The 23,975-nt window shown below is 38.7% G+C and overlaps 1 protein-coding gene across 2 annotated transcripts in view; it reads left to right on the top strand.

Annotated features, from left to right (window-relative positions):
* The window catches only part of MAN1A1 (mannosidase alpha class 1A member 1), a 142,828-nt gene that overhangs the window by 41,490 nt on the left and 77,363 nt on the right, over nucleotides 1-23,975 (top strand). For both annotated transcript variants that reach the window (XM_036413235.2, XM_045573274.1), the window contains 3 exons: nucleotides 2,158-2,254; nucleotides 3,054-3,169; nucleotides 12,801-12,881. In XM_036413235.2, the coding sequence (XP_036269128.1) occupies nucleotides 2,158-2,254; nucleotides 3,054-3,169; nucleotides 12,801-12,881 (294 nt within the window). The remainder of the gene's footprint in view (nucleotides 1-2,157; nucleotides 2,255-3,053; nucleotides 3,170-12,800; nucleotides 12,882-23,975) is intronic.

Raw genomic sequence — 23,975 nt, 5'->3', positions numbered from 1 at the left:
AGTTGTTTACATTTAACTTCCAAGCTTCCACTTTCTTCATCTACCAAATCATGTAACACAACACACTTCACAGGGTTGGAATGGGAACTGAATACAGTATTGAATGTAGAGCATTTAGCAGAGTTCCCAGCGTATAGTACAGATTTGTTTAATTAAATGTATTGGGGTAACATTGGATAATAACATTATGTAAATTTTAGGTGTACAACATTACAATTCAAAGTCTGCATGCTCACCACCCGAAGTCTTAGTTTCCTTCCATTGGCATCCACTGGACCCTTTTACTCACCACGTGCCCTCCCACCTGCCTTCCCTCTGGGGACCAACATTCTGTTGTCTGTGTGTATGTGTTTGTGCATTTGGTACTTTTAGTTTTATATCCCACTCAGGAATGAAATTGGATGTTTTTTGTTTGCTTGTTTTTGTTTATTGGAGAGAAAGGAAGGGAGAGGGAGAGGGAGATAGAAACATCGATGAGAGAGAAACATCAACTAGCTGCCTCCTTCATGGCACAAACCGGGGATCAAGCCCACAACCTGGGCATTTGCCCTGACTGGGAAATCGAATCAGCGACCTCTTGGGTGCGTGGGTTAACCACCGAGCCACACCATCCAGGAGAAATCATATGGCTTTTCTGTCTGATTTATTTCAGTTGGCCTAATACCCTCAAGAGATCCATTCAGGTTGTTGTAAATGACAGTACTTAATCTTTTATAGCTGGATGTTATTCCATTGTATATATTTACCACACTTCTTTATACAATCAATTGTCAATGGATACTTGGGTTGTTTTCATATCTTGGCTATTGTAAATAATGCTGCAATGAGCAAAGGGATTACAAGTTCTGGTAGCCATTATTAGTAGCAATTATCGTAAGAAAGGAAGATAATGTACATATTGGTTAAAGAAAAATGTTAATTATCATTTTCAGGGACATCTGAAGACTTTCTTATTCATAAAGTTGAGTTGATTTCACTGAAGATATTTTGTGATATATAGCCCTTATATAGTATTTATAACTTTGTGATGCTTTTTAAAGAAATTTTAAATATGAAGTCATATTGTAACATTTTCAGAGTATGTCCATATTTTAATTATTGTTGCTAACATATTGGAAATAGTGACATGAATAAGTTCTATAAGAGGGGGAGTCCCCCTTTTAAAAAATGTATGTAAACATAATTATATATAAGTTCTTTGAGTCATTAAAAAAATTTATACAACCATTATACAATAGTTATACAGCCATTTTGACAAGCTTTTAGTATATGTGCTGCCGAAGCGAGCACCATTTTGACAAGCTTTTAGAACAATTCCTCCCCTTGAAAATTATTCACTTTCTATTAGAGTTAATGTCTCACACAGTAGTTCAAAACTTTGTCTGTCAGCCAGGAGAAATTAATTTGGTTTTCATTATATATAGATAAATTAATTTTGTTAAAAAATAATAAAAGAAAAGATTGGTGCAACTAATGGTGACAGAGAGGTTTGAACTTGAAAACATTCCTGGTACAAGGAGTCTAGATTGGGAATACACAGGGTCAGTCTTCTGTTACATAGGTATACACATATATGTATTCTATTAAAGATTGGTTATATGAAAATAAGCTGAAGTTTTCCAAAATCAAGATATAACCATAGAGCCTTACTTTTTACATTTCTTGCAGATATTTAAAAATATGTCTATATAGATAAATCAAAGTGTTCAAATGATAACCTTGAATATTTGCCCTGAATGTTTGTACTATACCTTGAGATTGAAAGACCAGAGAATCTTGTACAAAAGTATGAATTTTAAATATAGAGTCTTTTCAGATTTAATCTGTCATGATAATGAAATAGATAAATGTAAGAATGGTTTATCCTTTTAAGGATAAGCTAAATTTCTCTTGCTGGAAACTGTCCTTTGAAAATGATGTATATCTTAAGTAGAATAAAATGGATTCAAATAAGAAAAATCTCTATTTGTAAACAAAAAGGGGTGATATATATATATATATATTCTGGCTTATTCATATCATTGTTACAGTTTTAATTAATCATCTTTTAAACTAAGCAGTGAGTTTTAATATTTTAATCTTTAGGCCTTTAACATATGATCTATTCTGTAGCAAAAACATCTCAAATTATAATCCCATTTTCATTTCTTTTCTCAGATGATGAAACATGCGTGGTATAACTATAAAAAGTATGCCTGGGGATTAAATGAACTGAAACCCGTATCAAAAGGAGGCCATTCGAGCAGTTTGTTTGGTGAGTAGAATGTACTTTGCGTCGCTTGTCACAATTCAGCGACAGTAACTTCTCCTAATTGGCTGAGCTTGTGGGTGGTGGAGATGTTTGTGTGATCCTTCCTACCACGTTGCTAGGAAACTTGCACACCTGGTGGAGTTATCTGCAAGGACCATCCTTCAGACAGCACCAGTGCGTAGTAGAACCACCTGCATCCCTTAGAAAACACTGGAACCTTCCGGAGGTCCTCCTCTAATGGGTGTGGGCGCAGCATCATGATTTCTGGATCCCAAGGGGAAACCCAGCAGGGGAGCAGTTGGTCTGCTTCGTTAGCTACTGGGTAGATGGGTGGGAGGGAGGGGAGAGAAGGGCTTCAAAGGGGGAGTCAAATTCCGTTTTAGAGTAACGGTTTCTTAGAGCTATCACTAAACAATTTTAGAGCTCATTCTACGTAAACAGTTCTACACAGGTGTACTTTGATATAATCACATTAAAATGAATGCATTGCTCCCATTTTTTAGGTCAACTTTTTTCTCGCTAGAGAATGCAATCACAAATGAAATTTCTAAGAGATTCATCTTGTACAACTCTGAAGAAACTAAAGACTAGTGTATCCACCCATAGCCTGTGATAATTGTTTGACTTCTGTGCGGTTTTTTAATTTTCCTTCACTGGAAGAATTTTAGACTGTGTTCATTATTACTGTTTATTAATAAATTCAGTATTACCCTCTCCCTTTCCAAGGTCTGGTCAGTTTTCATGTATGTATCTGTCAAAATTAATTGATTGATTAACTAAAATTTTTTTCTGATATTTTCAGGCAGTATCAAAGGAGCAACAATAGTAGATGCCCTGGACACACTTTTTATTATGGGAATGAAAAATGAATTTGAACAGGCAAAATCATGGGTTGAAGAAAATCTAGATTTTAATGTGGTAAGTTAAACAAAAGTTGCCAATTGAGTTAATAGGGATAAATTCTGGCATTGGGAAGATTATTGTGTTGTACCCAAGCAGAAACAAAAAATGCAACTTCTAAGTAGTATCTTACATTCTTTTTTTATTATTATTTATTTTTTTACAGAGAGGAAGGGAGAGGGAGAGAGAGTTAGAAACATTGACGAGAGAGAAACATCAATCAGCTGCCTCCTGCACACCCCTTACTGGGGATGTGCCCGCAACCAAAGTTTTATGCCTTTGATTGGAATCGAACCTGGGACCCTTGAGTCCACAGGCCGATGCTCTATCCACTGAGCCAAACCGGTTAGGGCTCATACTATATTCTCAACTTGTCTTCCCTTACTACACACATATGTGTCTTTGTTCCTTTTTTGTTTTCTGGGGGTCAATTTAAAAGAAAATAGAAATTAGTATTTATCAAGACCTACATGTGCCAAGTATTCTTATTCAAGTCCTACATCTACCCTGTGAGTTAGGAATTGTTCTCACACCTTTACAAATTAGAAATCTGAGCCTCAGAGCTTTCACTAGACCACACAGCCAACTAACCATGTCACAGCTGTGAGTCAACACAGCTGTGCGATCTAACGTTTATACTTTTGCACTTTATATGTTTAACATTTGTTAAGGGAACCACAGGGTGCCAGATTGGGAGCTGCAGTTTAACGAAAGACCACAAGAGGAATTGAAATAAAGAAGTTTATTACTCACACATCCCGGGGGCCACACAGCACCGTCAAAGCCGAGTTCAGACAGACTGAAAGACAGGAACCCCGTACATGCCTTTATTAGGCTGGATAGAGTGCTTAGGAGTTTCCAAGCTAAGACCAGATTGGTCCATTCACACCAAAACTAATGGGGTTTTGAGTTCTCCTGGTGTTTTTTCTAAGGGGTACTCAAGGGGAAGGCCCTGGGAGGCTGGGGAATCTTATCACAAGGGCTGTCTGGGGGGTCATTAGGAACTTACATTTGCTTGTAACTTCCAGCTGTTGTCTAGGGCATGCACTTGCGTGAGGGGCTGAGAGAGGTTGAGTTCAGGGAAGGCACCCACAGGTCACTTGACTGCACAAAATGGCTGCAGAGCAGTCATTCCGTGGAGTAGCTTAGCTAAACTCTCGGCAGCATCCAGCAGTGCTGCACCCACTTTTTTGTAAACAAGGCTTTGAAATTTGTTGACTGAGAAACCTCAACTATAAAATCGTGTCAATATATATTTTTAATATTTTTAAGAATTTGCATATGTACTATTATTCTTTTTTTAAATATATTTTATTGATTTTTTTTTTTTTACAGAGAGGAAGGAAAAGGGATAGAGAGTTAGAAACATCGATGAGAGAGAAACATCGATTAGCTGCCTCCTGCACATCCCCTACTGGGGATGTGCCCGCAACCAAGGTACATGCCCTTGACCGGAATCAAACCTGGGACCCTTGGGTCCGCAGTCCAACGCTCTATCCACTGAGCCAAACTGGTTAGGGCTATACTATTATTCTTTTTTTTTAAAAAAAAAAACAGACATGTCATCTTTTTTTTTTTTTTTTTAATATATTTTATTGATTTTGTACAGAGAGGAAGGGGGAGAGATAGTTAGAAACATCGATGAGAGAGAATCATCGATCAGCTGCCTCTTGCACACCCCCTACTGGGGATTTGCCGGCAACCAAGGTACATGCCCTTGACGGAATCGAACCCGGGACCTTTCAGTCCCCAAGCTGATGCTCTATCCATTGAGCCAAACCGGTTTCGGCTGTACTATTATTCTTAACAAAATCCATGTACACCGAGGGAAAAGGTTCGGAATTAAGAATGGGGGACACTTCTGCTACTCCCTGAGAACTTGGACTTGGAAGAAGCAAGGGTCTCCAAGTAGGCTTTGTAGTCAAGTCAGGTGTCTGTGGAGCTGCTTAGAGCTGAGACTACTACTTAAAAGAGTATGAGACATGCTAGGTGACTCCTAGGCTTTCTCAGTTAGTCTTTGTGAGAACCATCCAGGAAAAGGGCGTTTTCCCTATTTTTAAGACGGAGAGGTGCTTGCTTAATCTGCCCCAGTCATGCAGCAAGAGCTGTGGTTGGAACAAGGTCTGCCTAACTCAGTGACCCGGTTCCTATTGGAGAGGAAATGCCAAGTGTTGAGAAATAAATACATAGACTGACAGAATCTGAGTCCTCCAAGGTTAGGTATGTAATCGTAGTAGCACAGCGCTCATTAAGTGCATTGCTCCATGGGTATCCGATGAATATTAATGAAACGAATGAGAAGCCAAGCTGTGCTGTCCTACTTCCCAACAGACTCCTCTGGAAGACACCTTATCAGGGTGCAAGGGTGGCTGTCATTTTCAATATGCTTGGAATGATCTGGGGTTCAAGTGCAGTTGGTCTACTTGTTTTTACCTAGCCTACTTCCAGAATGGGCTTGTGGTGGCTCCTGTTACAGGAAGATCATTACTATACGGAATAATCCAGAGTTTCGGATTTGGCCATTTCTAAATCCAGTACTGAGCTTCCTGTTCTATACAGTCACTTTCAAGAAGCGTTGATTATCTATGAGAAATATTGACAATCATCTTCAGTAATGAATTTTATAGACTAGACATTTTCTCCAGCTTAACCATGTCTTAGGTAGACTCTTAGGAAAAGCCAAAGTGACATTAACATTATTCTCAAGAAGCTTTGTTCTGCGTTGAGGTAAAGTAGTATCTCAGGTGAGAGGCGGGGTGTTGAGGATGACACTAACTGGCAGCACGCTGAGAGAGTGATCTCCGGCACACACCTGCATTGTACCTTTGATTGTAAGGAACACCATATGTTTTAGATAACAGAGATACTTGTGGCCAAAGTGGTTTTATTTTTTAAAGTTCCAAACTGTTCTCTTATCTAGTCTGCTGAGTGCCACCCTGCTTTGCAGGGAAATAAGTTGTAGGGCTTGCTCTTCGAAGGATGTAAATGGACCTCAAGAAGTGATTTTGGGTTTTCTCGGATGCCTGTCGAGCACTTGGCTTGGGTCCAGAGCTCCAGGCCATACAGCCTGAAAGCAGGGAGTTTTGCCTCAGTCTGACACTATGGGTCGTCTGTCTTAGAGCAGCCTTACATAACTAAGTTTAGTGTCCTGTTGCATGGGGTTATTCAGTATTTTCCATCTGAATGTTCATCAGTGCTTGCCTAGAGGGATGGTTTTGGCTTTTTAAGAGGATATTGAGCAGTTCTCTGACCCTTATTAGTAATGGATGGGACTGTTACTTGAGGCCCTTCTGGACCTACCGTACCTGGTAAAGCCAACCTGTTAACATAATCTTCTGTCATCGTGTACTTAACATTCTATTCACTGTAAAGGGTTTATCGGGTTACTTAAATACGAAATTAAAAGCGAGTAGGACATATGTTTCACTAAGTTACACTGTTTAATATTGCAATCTGATCTGTTAAAGGAGTTTTATACATATTCTTAATCCTCAAGTGTACCCTTTATAAATAAAGGTGTATAGTAAGCCTAAACATAGGCAGGGCTTATAGGCAGTTACCTGTCTTTAATTAGTGGCTTTGAAGAGTCTCATGTTGTTTCTACCATGTTTTTCAGTAAGGTAAAGCATAGTTATGTTATAATACCTGTTAGTAGTGGAAAATTATTATTAAATACCGTTGCTGCTTTGGATTGTAGTGGGACAGTTATTATTGCACAGAGTTAATATCGAATGGTAGTCGAGCCATTGTTATTAAACGTAGTTATTGCACTGGTTTGTAGTCAGGCAGTCTGCTTGCCTCTTACATATGGGAACAGGCTGTGAAACCCAGACTTATAGTTCATTGTGTAGAAAGCTGACAGGGAGTTTGGAAGAATAGCTAACAAATGAGTACTCTCCGAGAATTATTCCTCTTTAAAAAGAGAGAGATAATTATCTTTGAAAAACGTCTCTCAGAATTAGTATTGAACACTAAAAGTAGAATTAACATATTTTTGAAAATAAAAGTTCTTTTTCAATTTAATGTAATCAATTGGATGTCAAGCTGTGTGGAATCATGGGATAATAACTACGGAGAATGCTGGTACAAGTTTGATTCTAGATAATTATAAGGTTTGAAAGTGCAAAGCAGCAATATATCTGTCCTATAGGGAAACTTTTGCCTCTTTAGTTCCTCAAACAAAAGGAAACTGGCTGGATTGTTCTATATGTGTTAGTGTAATGGTCAAACTAGTTACATCATTTATTGAGATCTATTAAAATAGATCATTTTATAGAGAAACCAAAGGCCCAGTGCACCAAATTCGTGCTCGTGGGTGGGGATTGTCCCTCAGCCCAGCCTGCACCCTCTCCAGTCTGGGACCCCTTGAGAGATGTCTGACTGCCCATTTAGGCCTGATCGGTTGTCCCCAACTGCCCTCCCTTGCAGACCTGGTCCTTCCCAACTGCCCTTCCCTGCTGGCCATCATGTGGTGGCCATCTTGTGTCCACATGGGAGAAGGATCTTTGACCACATGGGGGCAGCCATCTTGTGTGTTGGAGTGATGGTCAATCTGCATATTACTCTTTTATTAGATAAGATTGGTTTTTAAAAGCACAACCTAATGAATTTCTTTGAGGGAAGTTGGTCTTTCCTGCACTTGTTTTGAAATAGTCCCTTTCCCTCTTTCCCAGCTCAGGTTCTTCATGCTCATGAGCTCATCATGGTCAGTTGAATTGCAGAAAACCTTTCCCAGTATACTAATGCAGCATAATGTTAAGGATTTGGGGGAGGGAGGTACGAAAAATTACTTATTGACTTAAAATTTTTTTTTCCATTTTAGAAAGCTTTGTCCATTTCATAGATGTAGAGTAAATCAAAGGGCAGAAATAATAGGGAAAGGGGTAAACGCTTAAGGTGGAAATGATCAATCTAAGACACCCAAGACAATTTGAGAGATTAGTACTGAGGCCTCATTTTATTGTGGTTCCTAAGACTAACCTGTTGTTTTTAGGTGTATACTGAGTTATGCCATTTATTTTATTAAAGTTTTCATATGAGTCTGGTTAAGTGTGCTCTTCGATTCAAAGGCTGTTGGTAGAGGAAAGTCAAAATGAAAGAGCAGTGACTCTCATCCTGATTTTTTGTGTGACATTTTTAGCCAAAAATGCCCACCTTCCCCTTGCTCATCAGCTGTGATATTAGCAATTTAAACAGAAGACAGGGTCTACATGTCAAGCTGAAACTCACATATGATGTGTGCTAAAGGCCATGGGATACATCGGGCAGATTCCTGGAAAGCAGACACGCATGAAAGAGATGGCAGAGTTCGCCTTCCTTGTTAGGATAAGTCACACAAGATTTCCATGTCACAGGCTGGTTAGGGTTTGCCCTCCTTTCACATTCTGTCCTTCCTCTGCCCCAGCTCCTCTTCTGTCATTAGGGTGAGTGACTGGAAAAAAAAAATTAGAACATCTTAAAAGACACTACCTGAATATTAACAGGAGGTACATATTTATTTAAATTTAATAAGATTGTTTTAATGGAAAATGGACTTAGAAGCTTATAAAAATGGCCTAAAAACTTCAGGTTGTAGAAATTTACTTTTGGAAATCCAGATGTCATATAAATGATATCAAGCCCAAGAGGTAGTTTGGTCAGAATTCTATATTTCAAAAGAGGGTTTTTTTTTTTGTTTGTTTGGTTTTTTTTTTAGCCATTAAGAAATATGACTCCCTCGAGGGTCAGAGATGTATCAGTTTGCAGTCTAGAATTTAGAATATTATGATTTTGGAGTTCCCGGTTTTTCCAGCAATCTCTGTGGAAGGTCATTTAGGCTGAGCTGCTGTACAGACATAATGGCAGCAGCTCACTATTGAGTGCTTGACCTGTTCCAGGCATCGAGCACAGTGCCTCCCACTCACAGACTATAGTGCCTTTGAAGAGAGCTCTGTTCGTTGTGCAAATGAGAAAACCAAGACTCAGAGAGAAGAAGTTACTTGCCTAGGAGCTCACATTTCAGCTAGCTTCCAATCCAGTCTTCAGTCCCAGGTCTTTCTGAGGCTAAGGTAGTATTTCTATTGTCTGCTCAACAATATGGTCAACCAATTTGTTGCAGTGGGCGAATCCTTGTCTTGATCCTTTTCACCTGAGAATCTGTAAAGAGTGATGTGTCAAAATTTCAGTCTTCTGACCCAAAATGTAGGGTAGCCCAGAAAATGGGAATTAAGATTTCTAAATAATTTATATTTCATTTTGAGAAAAAAGGAGAAAAAAAAATATATGTTGGGAATTCAAATGTAATCCAGGTTTTCAAAAGGAGGAAGATATGATGACTGTTGAGTGTTACTAATGGTGATGTGACCTTCCTGAGCCAGATTTATAAAGACAAGGACAGAGCAATCACTGGGAAGGGCATGGATTCACTCGCAGTAAGATTTCCTTCTTACACAGGCTCACTAGACTGTTAGGTCCATGAAATTCAAAACACAAAGCTATTGACTTTGATTGAGCTTGGCACTTTGCAAGGTTACTTTGATATCTTACATGTAGAGCAGGATAAATAGAGTTCTAGAATATGTGGCTGAACCAATAACTAGTTGAACAACTGTAACCAATAGGTGATTGATATGTAGTTTAAGATATATTTCTGGTCATGTTTGAAATGGCTCAGTCGCAATAATTCTTATCAGATGTCTCTATAAAGGTCCTAATTATCTAAAATTTTTATAGGAGGAAGAGAGAAGACATGTCTAATGAGCCAATAACCAGAGTAAGAATATAGAAATCATCTTAACAGGCTTCAATAGGCAGAAATATGGAGGACTGTTCTCAGGTTTAAAACTGAAGAACACGATTACAAATTGAAAGTGATACAATTTGAGGATTTAGAGTCATTAGGTTTTATTATTAGACACCAGCAGCCTAACATCCTCCAAGGGGTCCCTAAGAGAGGGCACAGGCCAGCCAACAGACCCCACTGGTGCACAAATCCATGCACCAGGCCTCTAGTATGCATATAAGATCCTTATTTATTCTCTTCCCGCCCTCCTCCTTACCCTCTTCCCTCTGAGATTCATTAGTCTGTTTCATGTTTCCATGCCTATGCATTGAGCCCCCTGGTGGTCAGTGTGCATCATAACTACCAGTCAAACAGTCCCTTAGGCTTTTATATATATATATATATATATATATATATATATATATATATATATATATGTATATAGATTATGACCCTTAGACATACAAAATACACCTGCTTTTATATATATATATATATATATATATATATATGTATATATATATGTATGTATATAGATTATGACCCTTAGATATACAAAATACACCTGTGTGATCCAAAACAAATTAATGGATTTCCTTTTTCTTATCAATAATTTTGTGGAATACTAAAACTTTTACGAATATTTACATAAATTCACTCAGTGTCATATACCATGGATAAATTGCACCTATTTACTTTTAATCAAATTATATTCGACATGTTACAAATTATGAAATACAGCTAAACAACTCATCACAGATTGCTTTATGATATGTTTGCTTAACTCTGGCCCAATAATTCTTTCTCCTGAGTAGTTTTAATAATCTTTTTATAGGAAATTTTTTGGGGAAAAAATTTTAACTTAAACAGTTACTAAGCTTTAATTGTTAGGTCCTTATACCTTTTCAGAGATCGTTTGGGAATTAAATGAAAATATACCTCCTTTTTTCCTCTGGAACTCTTTCTTTCATTATCATTCAGACTTCATGAGTTTGAGGACCTGTCAGTCTTCATTCCCATATTCTTAGAACATAGAAGTTGGTTAATAAATGTTTGTGAAAGGAAATAAAATCTCAGATGATTTTGACTAAGTTTATCTGCCAGATATTTATGCCATATATTACAATTGGCTCTTCTCCCCCATGATTATCTGTAAATGGTTTGATGTTAGGCAGAAGTGAACAATTACGGAGTAGGCCAAGAGAATATAAAAAGAAGCTAACTAAAGCTTAGAGTGTATCATGCATCTATTGTAGGTTAGTTTTATTAAATTATCTAGTAACAGAATGTAAGACAAATCCATTTAGTAGTGAAGTATCATAAAATAATGAAAGTATTGGCAATAATGACTGTTGCCACAATGAAATGACTGTTAATAAAGAGACTTGGTGCATTCTCATGTTAGGTGATATTGGTAGCAGAGCCCTGGACCAAGAATTTAGTACTTGAGTTCAAACCCTGATTCAGTTACTTATTAGTTGTCTGACCTGAGAGTCAAAGTGACCATTATAAATCTCAGTATCTCCATTTGTAAAATGGACATAAAGATAGCAGTTATTTCAGAGGGTTGGTGTAAGGCTTAAAAGACATAGTCCATGCAAAGAGATTAGCACAGAATCTGGTGTAGTGTAAATAATAATAATAATAATAATAATAATAATAACAAGCTGCTATTAATATATAAACAAGAGCAATTTCAGCAGCATGCATATGATTATCATCTCCTTCATGCAAAGACTAAATTTCTTCTCAGGGGCTGACCCTTTTAGGCTGCAGGCAGACAGTTGGGAAGCAGCACTAGACCCAGGTCCCCCAGCCTAAAATCTATTTTGCATTCTCGCTGTGCTACTTTAACACGGTGCGAGAAGGATTCTAGAATAATGGTGAATTGCCAGGCAAGGTGTGAGTCCAAATGGCCTTGCAGGAAGAAAAATCTAATGAATAAAAGAGAACACAGAATAGAACAACAGAATGACCTGGCCCTAGTGCATCTGCACAAATAGAGAACACTGAGCATTGTAAATGCTGTTGAATAGAGGGAGGAAATAATATATCATAATCCTATATAATAAAAGGCTAATAGGCAAATCAACCAAACAGTGAAACAACCGGTCACTCTGATGTACACTGACCACCAGGGGGCAGATGCTCAACACAGGAGTTGCCCTATGATGGTCAGTGTGCTCCATTAGGGGAAGCACCACTCATCCAGAAGCTGGGCTCACTGCTGATGAACACAGATGCAGTAGTGGGCAGTCAGACTTCCCCTGAGGGCTCCTGGACTGTGTGAAGGCACAGGCCAGGCGGAAGGCCCCCTGCTCAAGTGCACAAATTTTGTGCACTGGGCCTCTAGTTTTTTATAATTGAGATTTTGAGTCAAAATTATTCTATGTATTTTGAGAGGATTTCCCCCTATTATATATAATCTAAAGTCTCAGTGCGTGAATTTATGCATGGGTTAGGTTCCCTCAGCCTCGTCAGTAATCCAGGCCTATTGGAGGCCAATTGGTCTGTGGGAGGGACCCTGGGAGATTAGCAGGCTGGTGTGTGTGTGTGGGGGGGGGGCCGCAGAAGGTTGGCTGGCTGGGGGGAGGGAGGGGCCATAGGAGGTTGGCTATGAGAGTGCACTGACCACCAGGGGGAAGCTCCTGTGTTGAGCGTCTGTTCCCTGGTAGTCAGTGTGTGTCATAGCGGCTGGTGGACTGGTTGTTCTGGTTGTTCGGTCATAATGGCCACTTAGGCTTCTATATATATATATATATAAAAAATATATCTGGGCAAGCATATATGATTTGAATAAAATTTAAAAGATTAGTGCATTTCTCACAGTATTTTTCTCAATTGTATACTGTTGTTTATATATGCACCCCCTTTATTTTGTTTCTACAGAATGCTGAAGTTTCTGTTTTTGAAGTTAATATACGCTTTGTTGGTGGACTACTCTCGGCCTACTATCTGTCTGGAGAAGAGGTAATGAAAAGTGGCACACAGATGGGAATTACTGAGTGTCTTAAAGTTACAATTTTAGGATAAAATAAGCTCTGGGGAGTATATATTTAGGGGATACCCACTGAATATTCTTATTCTTATGGACCTCTAGCATACACTGAATTTCACATAATATGCACTCATTTAAATGAGCACACTGGGAAAGTTTGGCAGAACATGTCAGGAAATGGTACGCATTGCCTTTAAAAATCTGGCTCCATTATGTTACATATAATGTGATTATCACTACAAATTATATGTGTCTGTGGACAAAATAAAGAGGTTTAGTGCAGTGGCAGGCTTATGGGTGAATTTTTTTTTTCTTTAACATTTTAACATTCGTTTAATGTCAGCTTAATAAAAACATTTTGAAATGAAAAAAGCTTGGCAAGTAAAGTATAAAGAGTACCGTATTTAAGAAACTGAGGAGGCGAGTGAGGTGCTCAGCTTTCCAGGGAGGGTCCTGCAGGCCAGTGGCCCAGCACGGAGTGCTTCGGTGCTCTTCCTGGGTGAGTTAACTCCGTATCTGCAGCTCGGTGCAAAGCAGGAGTTTTTATTTAGCTGCCTTTTGTTGATAGATAAAGAACACAGATTTTCTTGAAAGGCTTTGAACGTGGGCCTCACCTTTGATGTTGACTTAAGAGCTCGGGTCAAGGAAATGCAGTCATGGATTTCAGTTGCAAGCACGTCACTCAGATGTGTGTTGGCCCCAGCGTTCCAGCTGGAGGAAGAGTGGATCTTACCTGGGGTGGTATTTCATGTATTTTGATGCTCCTTCACACAGATTAAGCAGAGCAATAAATGTTTAACAAGAAAAACTGCTTTAACATTGTCCTAGCTCTCAGATTCTTCGCCATAATAAAACAGCCCACACAATCTTAACATTTTCTCTCTTTAGATTTTATTCCACCATGGAGCTTTTCAAAGTGTTATTGATGGCTTCTGTGTTCCCCTATTTTTCCTCTTTACAGCCTTCATTTTCTCCATCATCATTTATCCCCTCTATGTCCTCTTCCACCTCCACCTGCCCCTCCCCTGCCATCACCACACTGTTGGCCATGTCCATGAGTTCTCTCTCTTCTGCCCTGCTTACATCTCAAGGTCTGTTCTTCATTGTGGACTTTATCACCTTCTCAGTGACAAAGAGACCCTCTGGTACGCTAGGCCTCCTCTCTTTTGCCAGCCCCCAATAATTTTACTTGTCCAGTTTGGTTTAGACTTTTCTGAGCATTAAGCCAGGGAATCATGCTTTTAAAATGTCAAACTTAAAATTACCCGGTTTTATATTAGTTAACAGATTTCTGCTTTTGGAATACATGTCTTTGAGTATCTACTGCCTGGGTGTTCTCATTGTTTTTCACATGGCATACTTAGGGTGACCTTAGTTTTAACTTTCTTCATCATTTATGTGGAGGTGAGCTGAAATATATCGGAGCTCAAATAGAAAAATTAGGTGTACAAAGAGAAACAACTAAATGGTTTCTACTAAATATGCATCATGTTTAATTAGGATACTTTTTTCACTTGTAACAGTGATTTAATTTTGTACACATATTTATTTTTATATATATGCATATTACATAAATCATCATCAGAAGTATATACCGGTAGGCCCCCATTGTTATAAACTCAAAATTTCTGAATTTATATTGCAAACATAGAAGAGGAAGTACCACTGAGTTGTGTTATGTGCCTACAATTATAAACACTGAACAATAATCAGGAATGCCAATGAAACTTTAAGCCTGTCATAAGAACAATAGGAAATTTAGTACCTATAATAAACTTTTACTTCAAGGACATATTCAGAAACTTTAAACACCCTAGCTCAGTTAAAATATCTAATACTACTGGGGGAAAAAGTCAAACCACAAAATTTTCAAAGTCTGTATAAGAAATGCAAACAACAGAAGCACTGCAAACGGACAGGATAGAGATCAGATGAATACTAAGTAGGAATGATCAGTATGAAAGATAAGTAAAATAAATAGCATTGCTCTATTATGAGCTCAAGGGAATTGTAAGTCCTCATTGGACAGTAACAGCAGCATCTGGAATATGTTCTACACACCACTGATTTCTTTAGATATGGCAGGACAAACCTGCCTGTAAAAATAAGTCAGAAAAAGCTACATCCTGTAATTTTATTTAGAAATTCACAATGCACAGAAAAACAAATTAAAATGTATTATTTTTCCATACTTATTTAACTATAACCACCCTTCTCCTTTTTTTATGTAACATTTTCCAACACTAAGTTACAAATACTATTTCCCAGAACAAATTTTGGAAAACAGCATTGTAGAATAAGAGTAACCAAAGCAGCCTGGCCAGTGTAGCTCAAGTGGTTGCATCGACCTATGAACCAAGAGGTCATGGTTAGATTCCCAGTCAGGGCACAGGCCCAAGTTGCAGGCTTGATCCCCAGTGTGGGGCGTGCAGGAGGCAGCTAATCAATGATTCTTTCTCATCATTGATGTTTCTATCTCTCTTTTCCTCTCCCTTTCTCTCTGAAATCAATAAAAATATATTAAAAAATAAAAAGAGCAACCGCAGCAAATAATATTGGAAATTGGCAAATGCAAAACAAGACATTGTAAGAGAAGATGATACATGTAGGAAATAGTGTGTATGAATATCCCACATATTATTATCTGTATTACCACAGAAACCAATGGCTATGCGGAGCAGAAAGTGAATTTTATAGGACATAGTGACCCCACAGAATCAGAGAGAAGGCTGAAGAACAGGTTGGAACTAACAGTCTCAAGTTGCCATAGAGTATCTCTTTTGTTTGACAATCACTCTGGGACAACCTAGAGTAAATAAACATGCACTATTTTTATGCTCTTGTCAAAAAAACAAAGTCACAGGAGAAAGAGGTCAATTGGCAGTTTCCATTACATGTGGTTCCTTGGGGATATTGGGGAATGAAACAGGGTGTGATAGAAGCAGTCTTCCGGAGAATTCGATTTCAGTATCCTGTGAGGACAAGGGATAAGGAAGTATGAACAGCAAACTGATGCCCTATCAGAAGAGTGGAGAAAATAAATGTTTGGGAGCCAAAAACAGAGAACGAGTATACAGGGGTGGGCAAAAGTAAGTTAAGATTATGACAAGAGCTTTATTAACTCGGTGTTTCACATTACAATTGTAAGCCTTCTTTTGTCCACCCCTGTACAATATATTTTTTTATTTTTTTAAATATATTTTATTGATTTTTTACAGAGAGGAAGAGAGAGGGATAGAGAGTTAGAAACATCAATTAGAGAGAAACATTGATCAGCCACCTCTTGCACACCCCCCATTGGAGATGTGCCTGCAACCAAGACACATGCCCTTGACCTGAATCGAACCTGGGACTTTTCAGTCCGCAGGCCGACGCTCTATCCACTGAGCCAAACCGGTTTCGGCATATTTTTTTATTGTCTAAAGTTTTATATGTCTCCTTTTTCTCCAGTTGACTCCCTCCCCCATCCCTTCCCAACCCGAGCAAGCCCCCACCACCCCAGTGTCTGTGTCCATTGGTTATGCTAATATGCATGCATATAAATCCTTTGGTTGCTCTCTAATCCCACCCCTCCTCTGCCATTTGTGCCTAGATCGATCTATTCTTACAATATTAAAATAGACTACCTAACAAGCAACTCATGTATAAGCATCACTTTAAATTATGAGGAAAGCAAAAGTGTACTTTGTTCTAAATACGTAACTCTAAATATCTACATTATGAAAAAATTACTGTATGAATAACGAAGCCTATATTTTTTTAATTAGGAAAAAAGGACATCATAAACATCAGGACTTAAGTAGATTGTAAAATGAGAAAATGGCTGGGCTGATAAAGCGTTTTTTCCCTCCTCGTTAACATTCTTCCTGAGAATATTTTCCCGGCAAAGAACTTGGTCACAGGAAGAACCACCTTATTCATCTGTTGAGCGGTGGAGGCATTTGCAAAGGGCACGTGTGAGTGGCGCTCTCTGCAGGAAGGCCCTCGCTGGTCTGTGTTTTCAGCCCAACAGCTTGAGCAAAGAGGAATGCTGGAATGGTGATGGCCAGCTAGGGCAGCGAGGCACGCAAAGCACAGGCACCACCGGGGAGAAGTCACGCATCTCTTCCCTCGGGGTTGATTGCACTCCCACCGCACACTGGGCACTGTTCTTTGCCTTGAGATTACCTAGAAACAAAAGCTCCTTGACTCCTGCCCTGTGGAGCTTCTCCCTTAGAGAGTAGACACCCTAACTGGGGAACTTTAACCGACCTGTAAGAAGGAAAGATTTGTGGTTTGGTTTGGCCGTGTTGCTTTGGGTCTGGCAGGACAATAAGCAGGCAGAAAACAGACTTCGAGATGTCCCTCTGAACTGGCCTTCCATAGCTTCAGCATCTGACTTCTTCCGCCAGTTCTGCACTTCCACCCTCAATAGAGACAAGATCTCGTGTCACACAGCCCTTCTCTAAACCTCCCCTGCTCCTTAGGTCTTAAAAGTTGACTTTTCCATTTGGCCAACATAACCTTTATAAATCTGACCTCAGCCTACTGTTGCCTTCATTACTCCCCTCGGGCACTTGCCTCTCTAACTACAATGGGCTGTCCCCCCCGCCCCCCCCAAAAAAAAATACCCTAGGCACAAAGGTGTGCTTTGCCTCTGCCTACACCCTGTTCCTTCCACTTCCCCCCAACCTAGACATTGCCCCTCTGTGAAGCCCTCCCTGATTGCACTGCTCAAGCCACCTCCCACACCCCCTACCTGGAGGGGACAGGCGCTTCCCTGCACTCTCTGCTTACGCTGCTATGACACTTGGTTGTTTATGGACCTGTGACTCTTCTACACCCTTGCTCCCCTTTTCCCAGTAGAAATTGAGCAACTGAAAAATAAGGATGAAGTTTCTGCTATTATTATATCCCTTTGCTTAGCACTGTGTGCTTAACCCTAGAAAAAATATTTAGTGTTTGTTGACTATCCTCTAGTAGGATTTCTGTGAACTCCAATAAAAAATTCTTCCAGTAGTTTTTTAAAGTAAAATCTGTACATTGATGACAGAAAGAAGCAACTGGCCCCGAAGGCTTGAGATTGTTGGGAGGCAAAGAATGCAATAAGGGGACTGAAAACATGCCCAATCTCAAGCCTCTCATATAAGCTCCTACAACTCCACTCTCTCCCCCCCAGCCCCACCTCCCCCAGCCCCACAGAACAGCTTCCTGTTTATCTGTTCTGTACATGGTGGTTCTCTAAAGAGGAAGGGATTTGAAAACCAGTGAACTAGAGTTCATATCTAAATTTTAACCATCACTAAATATGGTAGGTCATTTATTGTGGGCCCTTTAAGTAGAATTGACGTTTAATTAGAACATTTTCTGAAGTTTTAAACCTAAGAAGAAATTAGAAAAGGTAAGTATGAGAGGGCATATGTTTGCTTTCATTTGTGGAAGCTATCCAGCTGAAACTGCATTTGCTGACATATTTATGTAATTTTCTGGAAAGGAACAGTGTTAATCATATCCGTAAAGTGGTAATTATTGATTGTTTCCTTGTTATTGTGTGCTAATGTGTTTATCCTTATTGTTTTTTAAAGGTTTTGATCCTTATGTAGACTTCATTACCCTACTATTTAACATTCATTATTGAATTTTAATGAAAGAAAGAATATGATATGTGATAACTAATATTTTCATTTTAAAGGGTTTACTTTAGTAAAACATAATAGAGAACAGTAATTTTGCTTATACGTGTAATTAAATTACCATGTTTTCATGAGTTACAACTGTTGAATATTGAGTATTTTATTATGATTTGAAGTTTATTTGTGCTTTAAAAGGGATCTAGAGCATATGGAAATGTTTCTAGAATAATATACGTTGAAATTATTAACATTTTTTTGTCCCAGAGTGAATCATAGAAATCATACTTACTCCTTTACTGAGTTTTGCTATATGTCTCTCTCTCTGTTTTACATATTCTGTATTTTAATTGTCTACAAAAGAACAAAGTTTCATCAGCTGTAAGAACTTTACCTCATGAAAGCTTTTCTACAGTTTGCTAATAATTTCAGCTCCTAAACTTATTTATGCTAATGGATAAATGGCAGAAACTATCTAGCTTCTCATCCAATTGATCGACATGATAGACATAAAGGAAAGAGAAAGTAAAAAATAAAAAATAAAATAACCTGTTTCTTAATCAGATATTTGTAACCTGTTTAGTTACCATGATATCTTACCCACAATAGGCAGACTACAATTCCCATCAATAAGAATAGATCTAACTTTTGATGAAGTAACAACCTCAAAATCTCAGTCCTGTAAGACAATATGCTCTGTACACTACTTGTCCTGCTCTCCCCACTATATGATTTGCTCACGGCTATGTTTCTCATCATCCTCCCTCCAGAGCCCCAATTGATGGAGCAAGCTGTCATCTAGGTCATTTTGCCAAGGCGGGACTTAGCGGATTAGGGGAAGGGAAGTGGCAAAAGAGAATCTGGAAAATCACACACTGACTTTTATTGCATCTATCTGAAAGCTCGCACCTCATTGGCCAGAGCAAGTCACACGGCCACCTTAACTGGGGAAGAGGATGCAGCATTGGCACCATAAGCCCAGGAAAGACAATTAGTGACTGCCAGAGAGTGGCCACTTAAACAAGGAGTAGCAGAAGATAGGAATTTGTGAGAGCAGAGGGACTTCTGCAAGGGTCCCCAAGCTGGAATCAGACTGCAATGACTAGGAAAGAAACTTCCAGCCTTTGTAAGCAAGGAAATAAGTGGAGTCTTGCTTTGGGATAGAAATACTCATCTTTACTAACTTCTCAAGTAAAAAGTTACTGCTCCAGCACTTGTTGACAAACTTCTGCTTCTCTAAGAAATACCTTCTACTCTAGGCTCCTCCCCTAACTTTCCAAATGTCAGTAAGAAGTTGAGAAACAGACATAAATGATCCTATAAAAAAGGGATGCCTGTCACACCACTGCAGTTGTCTGGTGTGAGGGCTAATCATTGCTTTTGGTGGCAACTCCTATGTTGACCGGACATTGAGGACTTGGTGCTTTTCCTTCAACCACTTTCTCCTTTTATCTAAGTGTTCCCTAGTCAGGCACTTCTCATTTTATAAAAGCCTAATGAAAGAGATGAGGTCATAAGCTTGTATTTAAGGTAATATTAAATCATTTAATAATTCACAATGTCTGTTAAAACCAATACTTCATATTGTTTCTATTGTCTGAATCATATTGATGTGGACTTACAATACTAGAATTCGTGTGTATTTTAAACAGAAGTTGTATTTTTCCAGGACTATTCCTATGTAATTCTTTTTCTTTCAAATTGTGATGTCCTTTAGAAGGGCACCATGAGGTGCCTATAACAAGGAATTTCAAATTTAATAGGGCTGGTAGAAAATTCCTCAGAATTGTGATAATTTACCATCTGGTAAGTACATTTATTTAGTGAATCAGCAGATGCTTTGTGGCACTGCACTGGTGCTGCAGAAATAACGAACAAATATATTAATTCTTTAGATTTCAACTCAGCCCTGTAAAGCAGGAGAGTCCTAGCTGGTTTAATTCAATGGATAGAGCATAGTCCTGCAGATTGAAGGATTGCAGGTTCCATTCTGGTCAAGGGCACCCACCTCAGTTGCAAGCTCTATCCCTAGCCCAGTCAAGAATGCGTGCAGGAGGGAACCAATCAATGTGTCTCTCTCACATTGATGTTTCTCTCTCTGTGTCTCTCCCCCTCTCTTCCAGCCTCTCTAAAAAAGTCAATGGAAAATATCCTCAGGTGAGGATTAACAGAAAATAAAATTAAGTAAAATTTCAAAAAATGAAATTTTTATCCTCATTTGATAGAGAAAGAAGCAGCACCGAAAGTTAAGCCAAGGACATGGAGGAGGCAGAGGTGGGCTTCAAAAGGGGACATTCTGGCTCAAGACACCAAGTAGCAGCTAGACATCAAGGATCTTCAAGTAGATGTAGTAGGCCACAGGCCTGACTCAGGAGCTAAATGATTATTGAAGGGAATGGAGTTGCCCAGAGGTTGTGTAGACTGAGAAAAGAGGATTTAACATTTAAGCACTCATGAGATGAAAGAGCTAGAAAAGGAGACTAGAAGTGGTGGTCCCAGAAATAGGAGGAAAACCAGTAGAATGTGATTATCATAGAAAACAAGGGGAAATGATATTTTGAAAAATGAGGAAGTATTCACTTGTGTCAAAGGCTGCTGCAGGGCAAGTTGTGTAAGGACTGAAACGTGTCTGTGGGATGGAGCAGTATGAGTGCTTGAGGTAGAGGAACAGCACAGAATTCCAGTTGTGCGTGATTGAAGAGGAGGCGGTCTTTGAGAAGGTGGGGGAGGGTGGACTCAGAGTACAGAGGGCATTAGGGACAGAGAGGTCCTTCTCCCATTGCAGCCTGAGAGAATGGAGGCAAGATGGGGATGCGTGTCAGCAACTAATTAGATGGGGTGTCAAAAATATGAGACAGTTACTATCGTGTGGCCTGTTAACCACACAAAGAAAGAAAAGCTAGGATATCTGTCTGCTGAGACTGAGGGCGAAAACAAACTTTGGAAACGAGCGTGCAGAATTTAAAATTGTCATTCTAGAGAGGGCTGGCTAGAGACACTGGGTAGAGTTTCTGGCCAATGTCTAGACAGGTGACATCAGTCCTCCCAGGTATATGGTATTTCTCTTTCTGCGTCCTAGAGCTCAGCAGCTCAGATACAAGCATATGGAAGGTGTTCGTTTGATTTTAATTGTTTTTTGCTAGCCAGGTGTGACAAAGAAAGGCATGGATTAGCCTTTAGCAAACATCTTATTGAAATTATAGACCATGAAATCCAAAACGAGTATATGAACAAAATGATAGTATCAAAAAAAAGCAGTTGAGTGAAGATTAGAGAGAAAATGCACTAGTTAAATTGCCTGGAGCCCAGCTGAAGTAGAATTGGAGTAGTAGCAGTTATTTTAGCAGTTGACTAGAAAGTAAGGCTATATAAGGGGTGTATGAATAAGACATTTTACAAATGAGGAAGTTTTGAGTGATTTCATAATTCAGGGTAGCATAAAGAGGGATTTTATCAGAATCTATCAGCATGGCTGATTATGAAATACATTTTAATTGGAAAAATACTATGTAAAAGTTGGTCTTTAAAAAAATGCTGTCAGTGAACCTATTTTTAATTTGCTAAGATATAATCATTGTTTATATGATATTACCAATCTGTATGAAAATATGTATTCAACAAAGGTTGCTGCTTAAACAAAAAAAGAAAGTATTTATGCTTCATGGAATTTAAACAGAAGATTGTTTCACAGCTCTACCGCCTTAAGAAATTAGTTCAGATGATGAGAGCTGGCATTAGAAATGGAAACAAAATGCATATTAGCTAATTAGCTGGATTTAATGCAACTAATATACCTATGCAGAGCTGTTTCTTTTAAACTATAACTAGATGAAACTTATGTAAATAAATGTAGTAAGTTTGATTCTGGTGAGATAAAATATGGATTTGTTTTGAATTCACTTTAAAAATTAAATCTTCCCTGGTGTAGCTCATTTGATTTATAAATACATACGTGGTTAAAATTTTTAAAGTTTAAGAATTAGGTCTATCTTAGTCCATTCGGGCTGCTGTAACAGAATACCATAGACTGGATGGATCATGTAAAACAACATTTACTTCTCAATGTTCTGGAGTCTGAGCAGTCCAAGGTGATGGTGCCAGAAGACTCAGTGTCTGGTGAGAACCCACTTTCTAGTTCACAGACACGGTGATCTTCTCCGTGTGATAAAAGGGGTGAGGGAATTCTCTGGGGTCTCTTTTTAAGGCACTAATTCCATTCATGAAGCCTCCACCTCATGACCTAATCACGTCCAAAGAACCTGCCCCAAATGTCTTAACATTGAGAATTAGGAGTTAACGTGTGAATGAGTGGTGGGGGTGGGGACACAGAAACATTCAATGTGTAGCAGGTGCCTTGTAAAGTAAGTCCTCCAAAGACTTCACTTACAGGCTTTCTTGTTAACTTTTTATGATGTGGATTTATACTGGTTTTTTTTTGTTTTTTTTTTTAAGAATTTCTTTTTTCTTTTTAAATATATTTTTATTGATTTCCGAGAGGAAGAGAGAGCTAGAAATATCAATGATGAGAAAAAAATCATTGATCGGCTGCCTTCTGCATGCCCCCCTATTGGGGATCGAGCCTGTAACCCGGGCACGTGCCCTTGACTAGAAGTGAGCCAGAGACCTTTCAGTCCACAGGCTAACGCTCTATCCACTGAGCCAAACAGGTTTAGGGGTAAAGTATTTTTCTTTAAAACATTTTAGAAAATAGTTCATTGACAAATTTTAGGGTTAGCCATTCTAGTAACTAAACCTATTTCTGCTCCATTATGAAGTGTTTCTCCAAGCAAGCTCTGCTGATGTGCCAACGTTAATTCTTCATTAAAAAGCAAACAGCTTATTTTATAAGTTAGCTGAAAATGCTTTTACATTGATGATAACACCCAAGCCTTGAGGGTGATGTTTGTTTGTAACTTAATAATTGATCTTTGTTTTAATTTGAAGTATCCAATTTCTCTGAAGCAGTACAAGTAGTGCTTAATTCTAGAATTCCCTCTAAAAACTGAGCGAATTCAAGAGCTTTAATAGTAGAGGCATAAGATACAAGATTTTTTCCACTCTTTATTCTAAACACTTGTTTTGTTTTTGTTTTTGCCATTAAGTAGGTTAGGGTTAGACCAGAGAAGCAGAAGAGGTTGTCACCTTCGTGTTATAAGTCCTGCTCGTTTAATGTACTTATTTGTTAGATATTAACAGATTTTTTAAAGTTCCTGTGATAATAATAAGGATAACTGCTCTAATTTATACATCATTGCTGACTTCTGTGTTTCAGTTCTTACATAGGACTTGGTATAGTAATGATTAAATAGTGCCTTCTTACTGTAGTCCTCTCTCATGAGCTTCCTCTAGTCAGGTTATGTACACATACTATTTAATTTAGGCTTAATGGTTAACTCAGATAACAACTATAGCATCTGTGTGTTTCTGCTGTCTAATCTTTATGACTTGCTAATGCTA

This window comes from Pipistrellus kuhlii, unplaced genomic scaffold (assembly GCF_014108245.1).
Source record: "Pipistrellus kuhlii isolate mPipKuh1 unplaced genomic scaffold, mPipKuh1.p scaffold_m20_p_5, whole genome shotgun sequence".
Taxonomy (NCBI): Eukaryota; Metazoa; Chordata; class Mammalia; order Chiroptera; family Vespertilionidae; genus Pipistrellus; species Pipistrellus kuhlii.
Note: the sequence above shows the minus strand (reverse complement) of the source record. Positions and strands in the feature narration are given on the sequence as shown.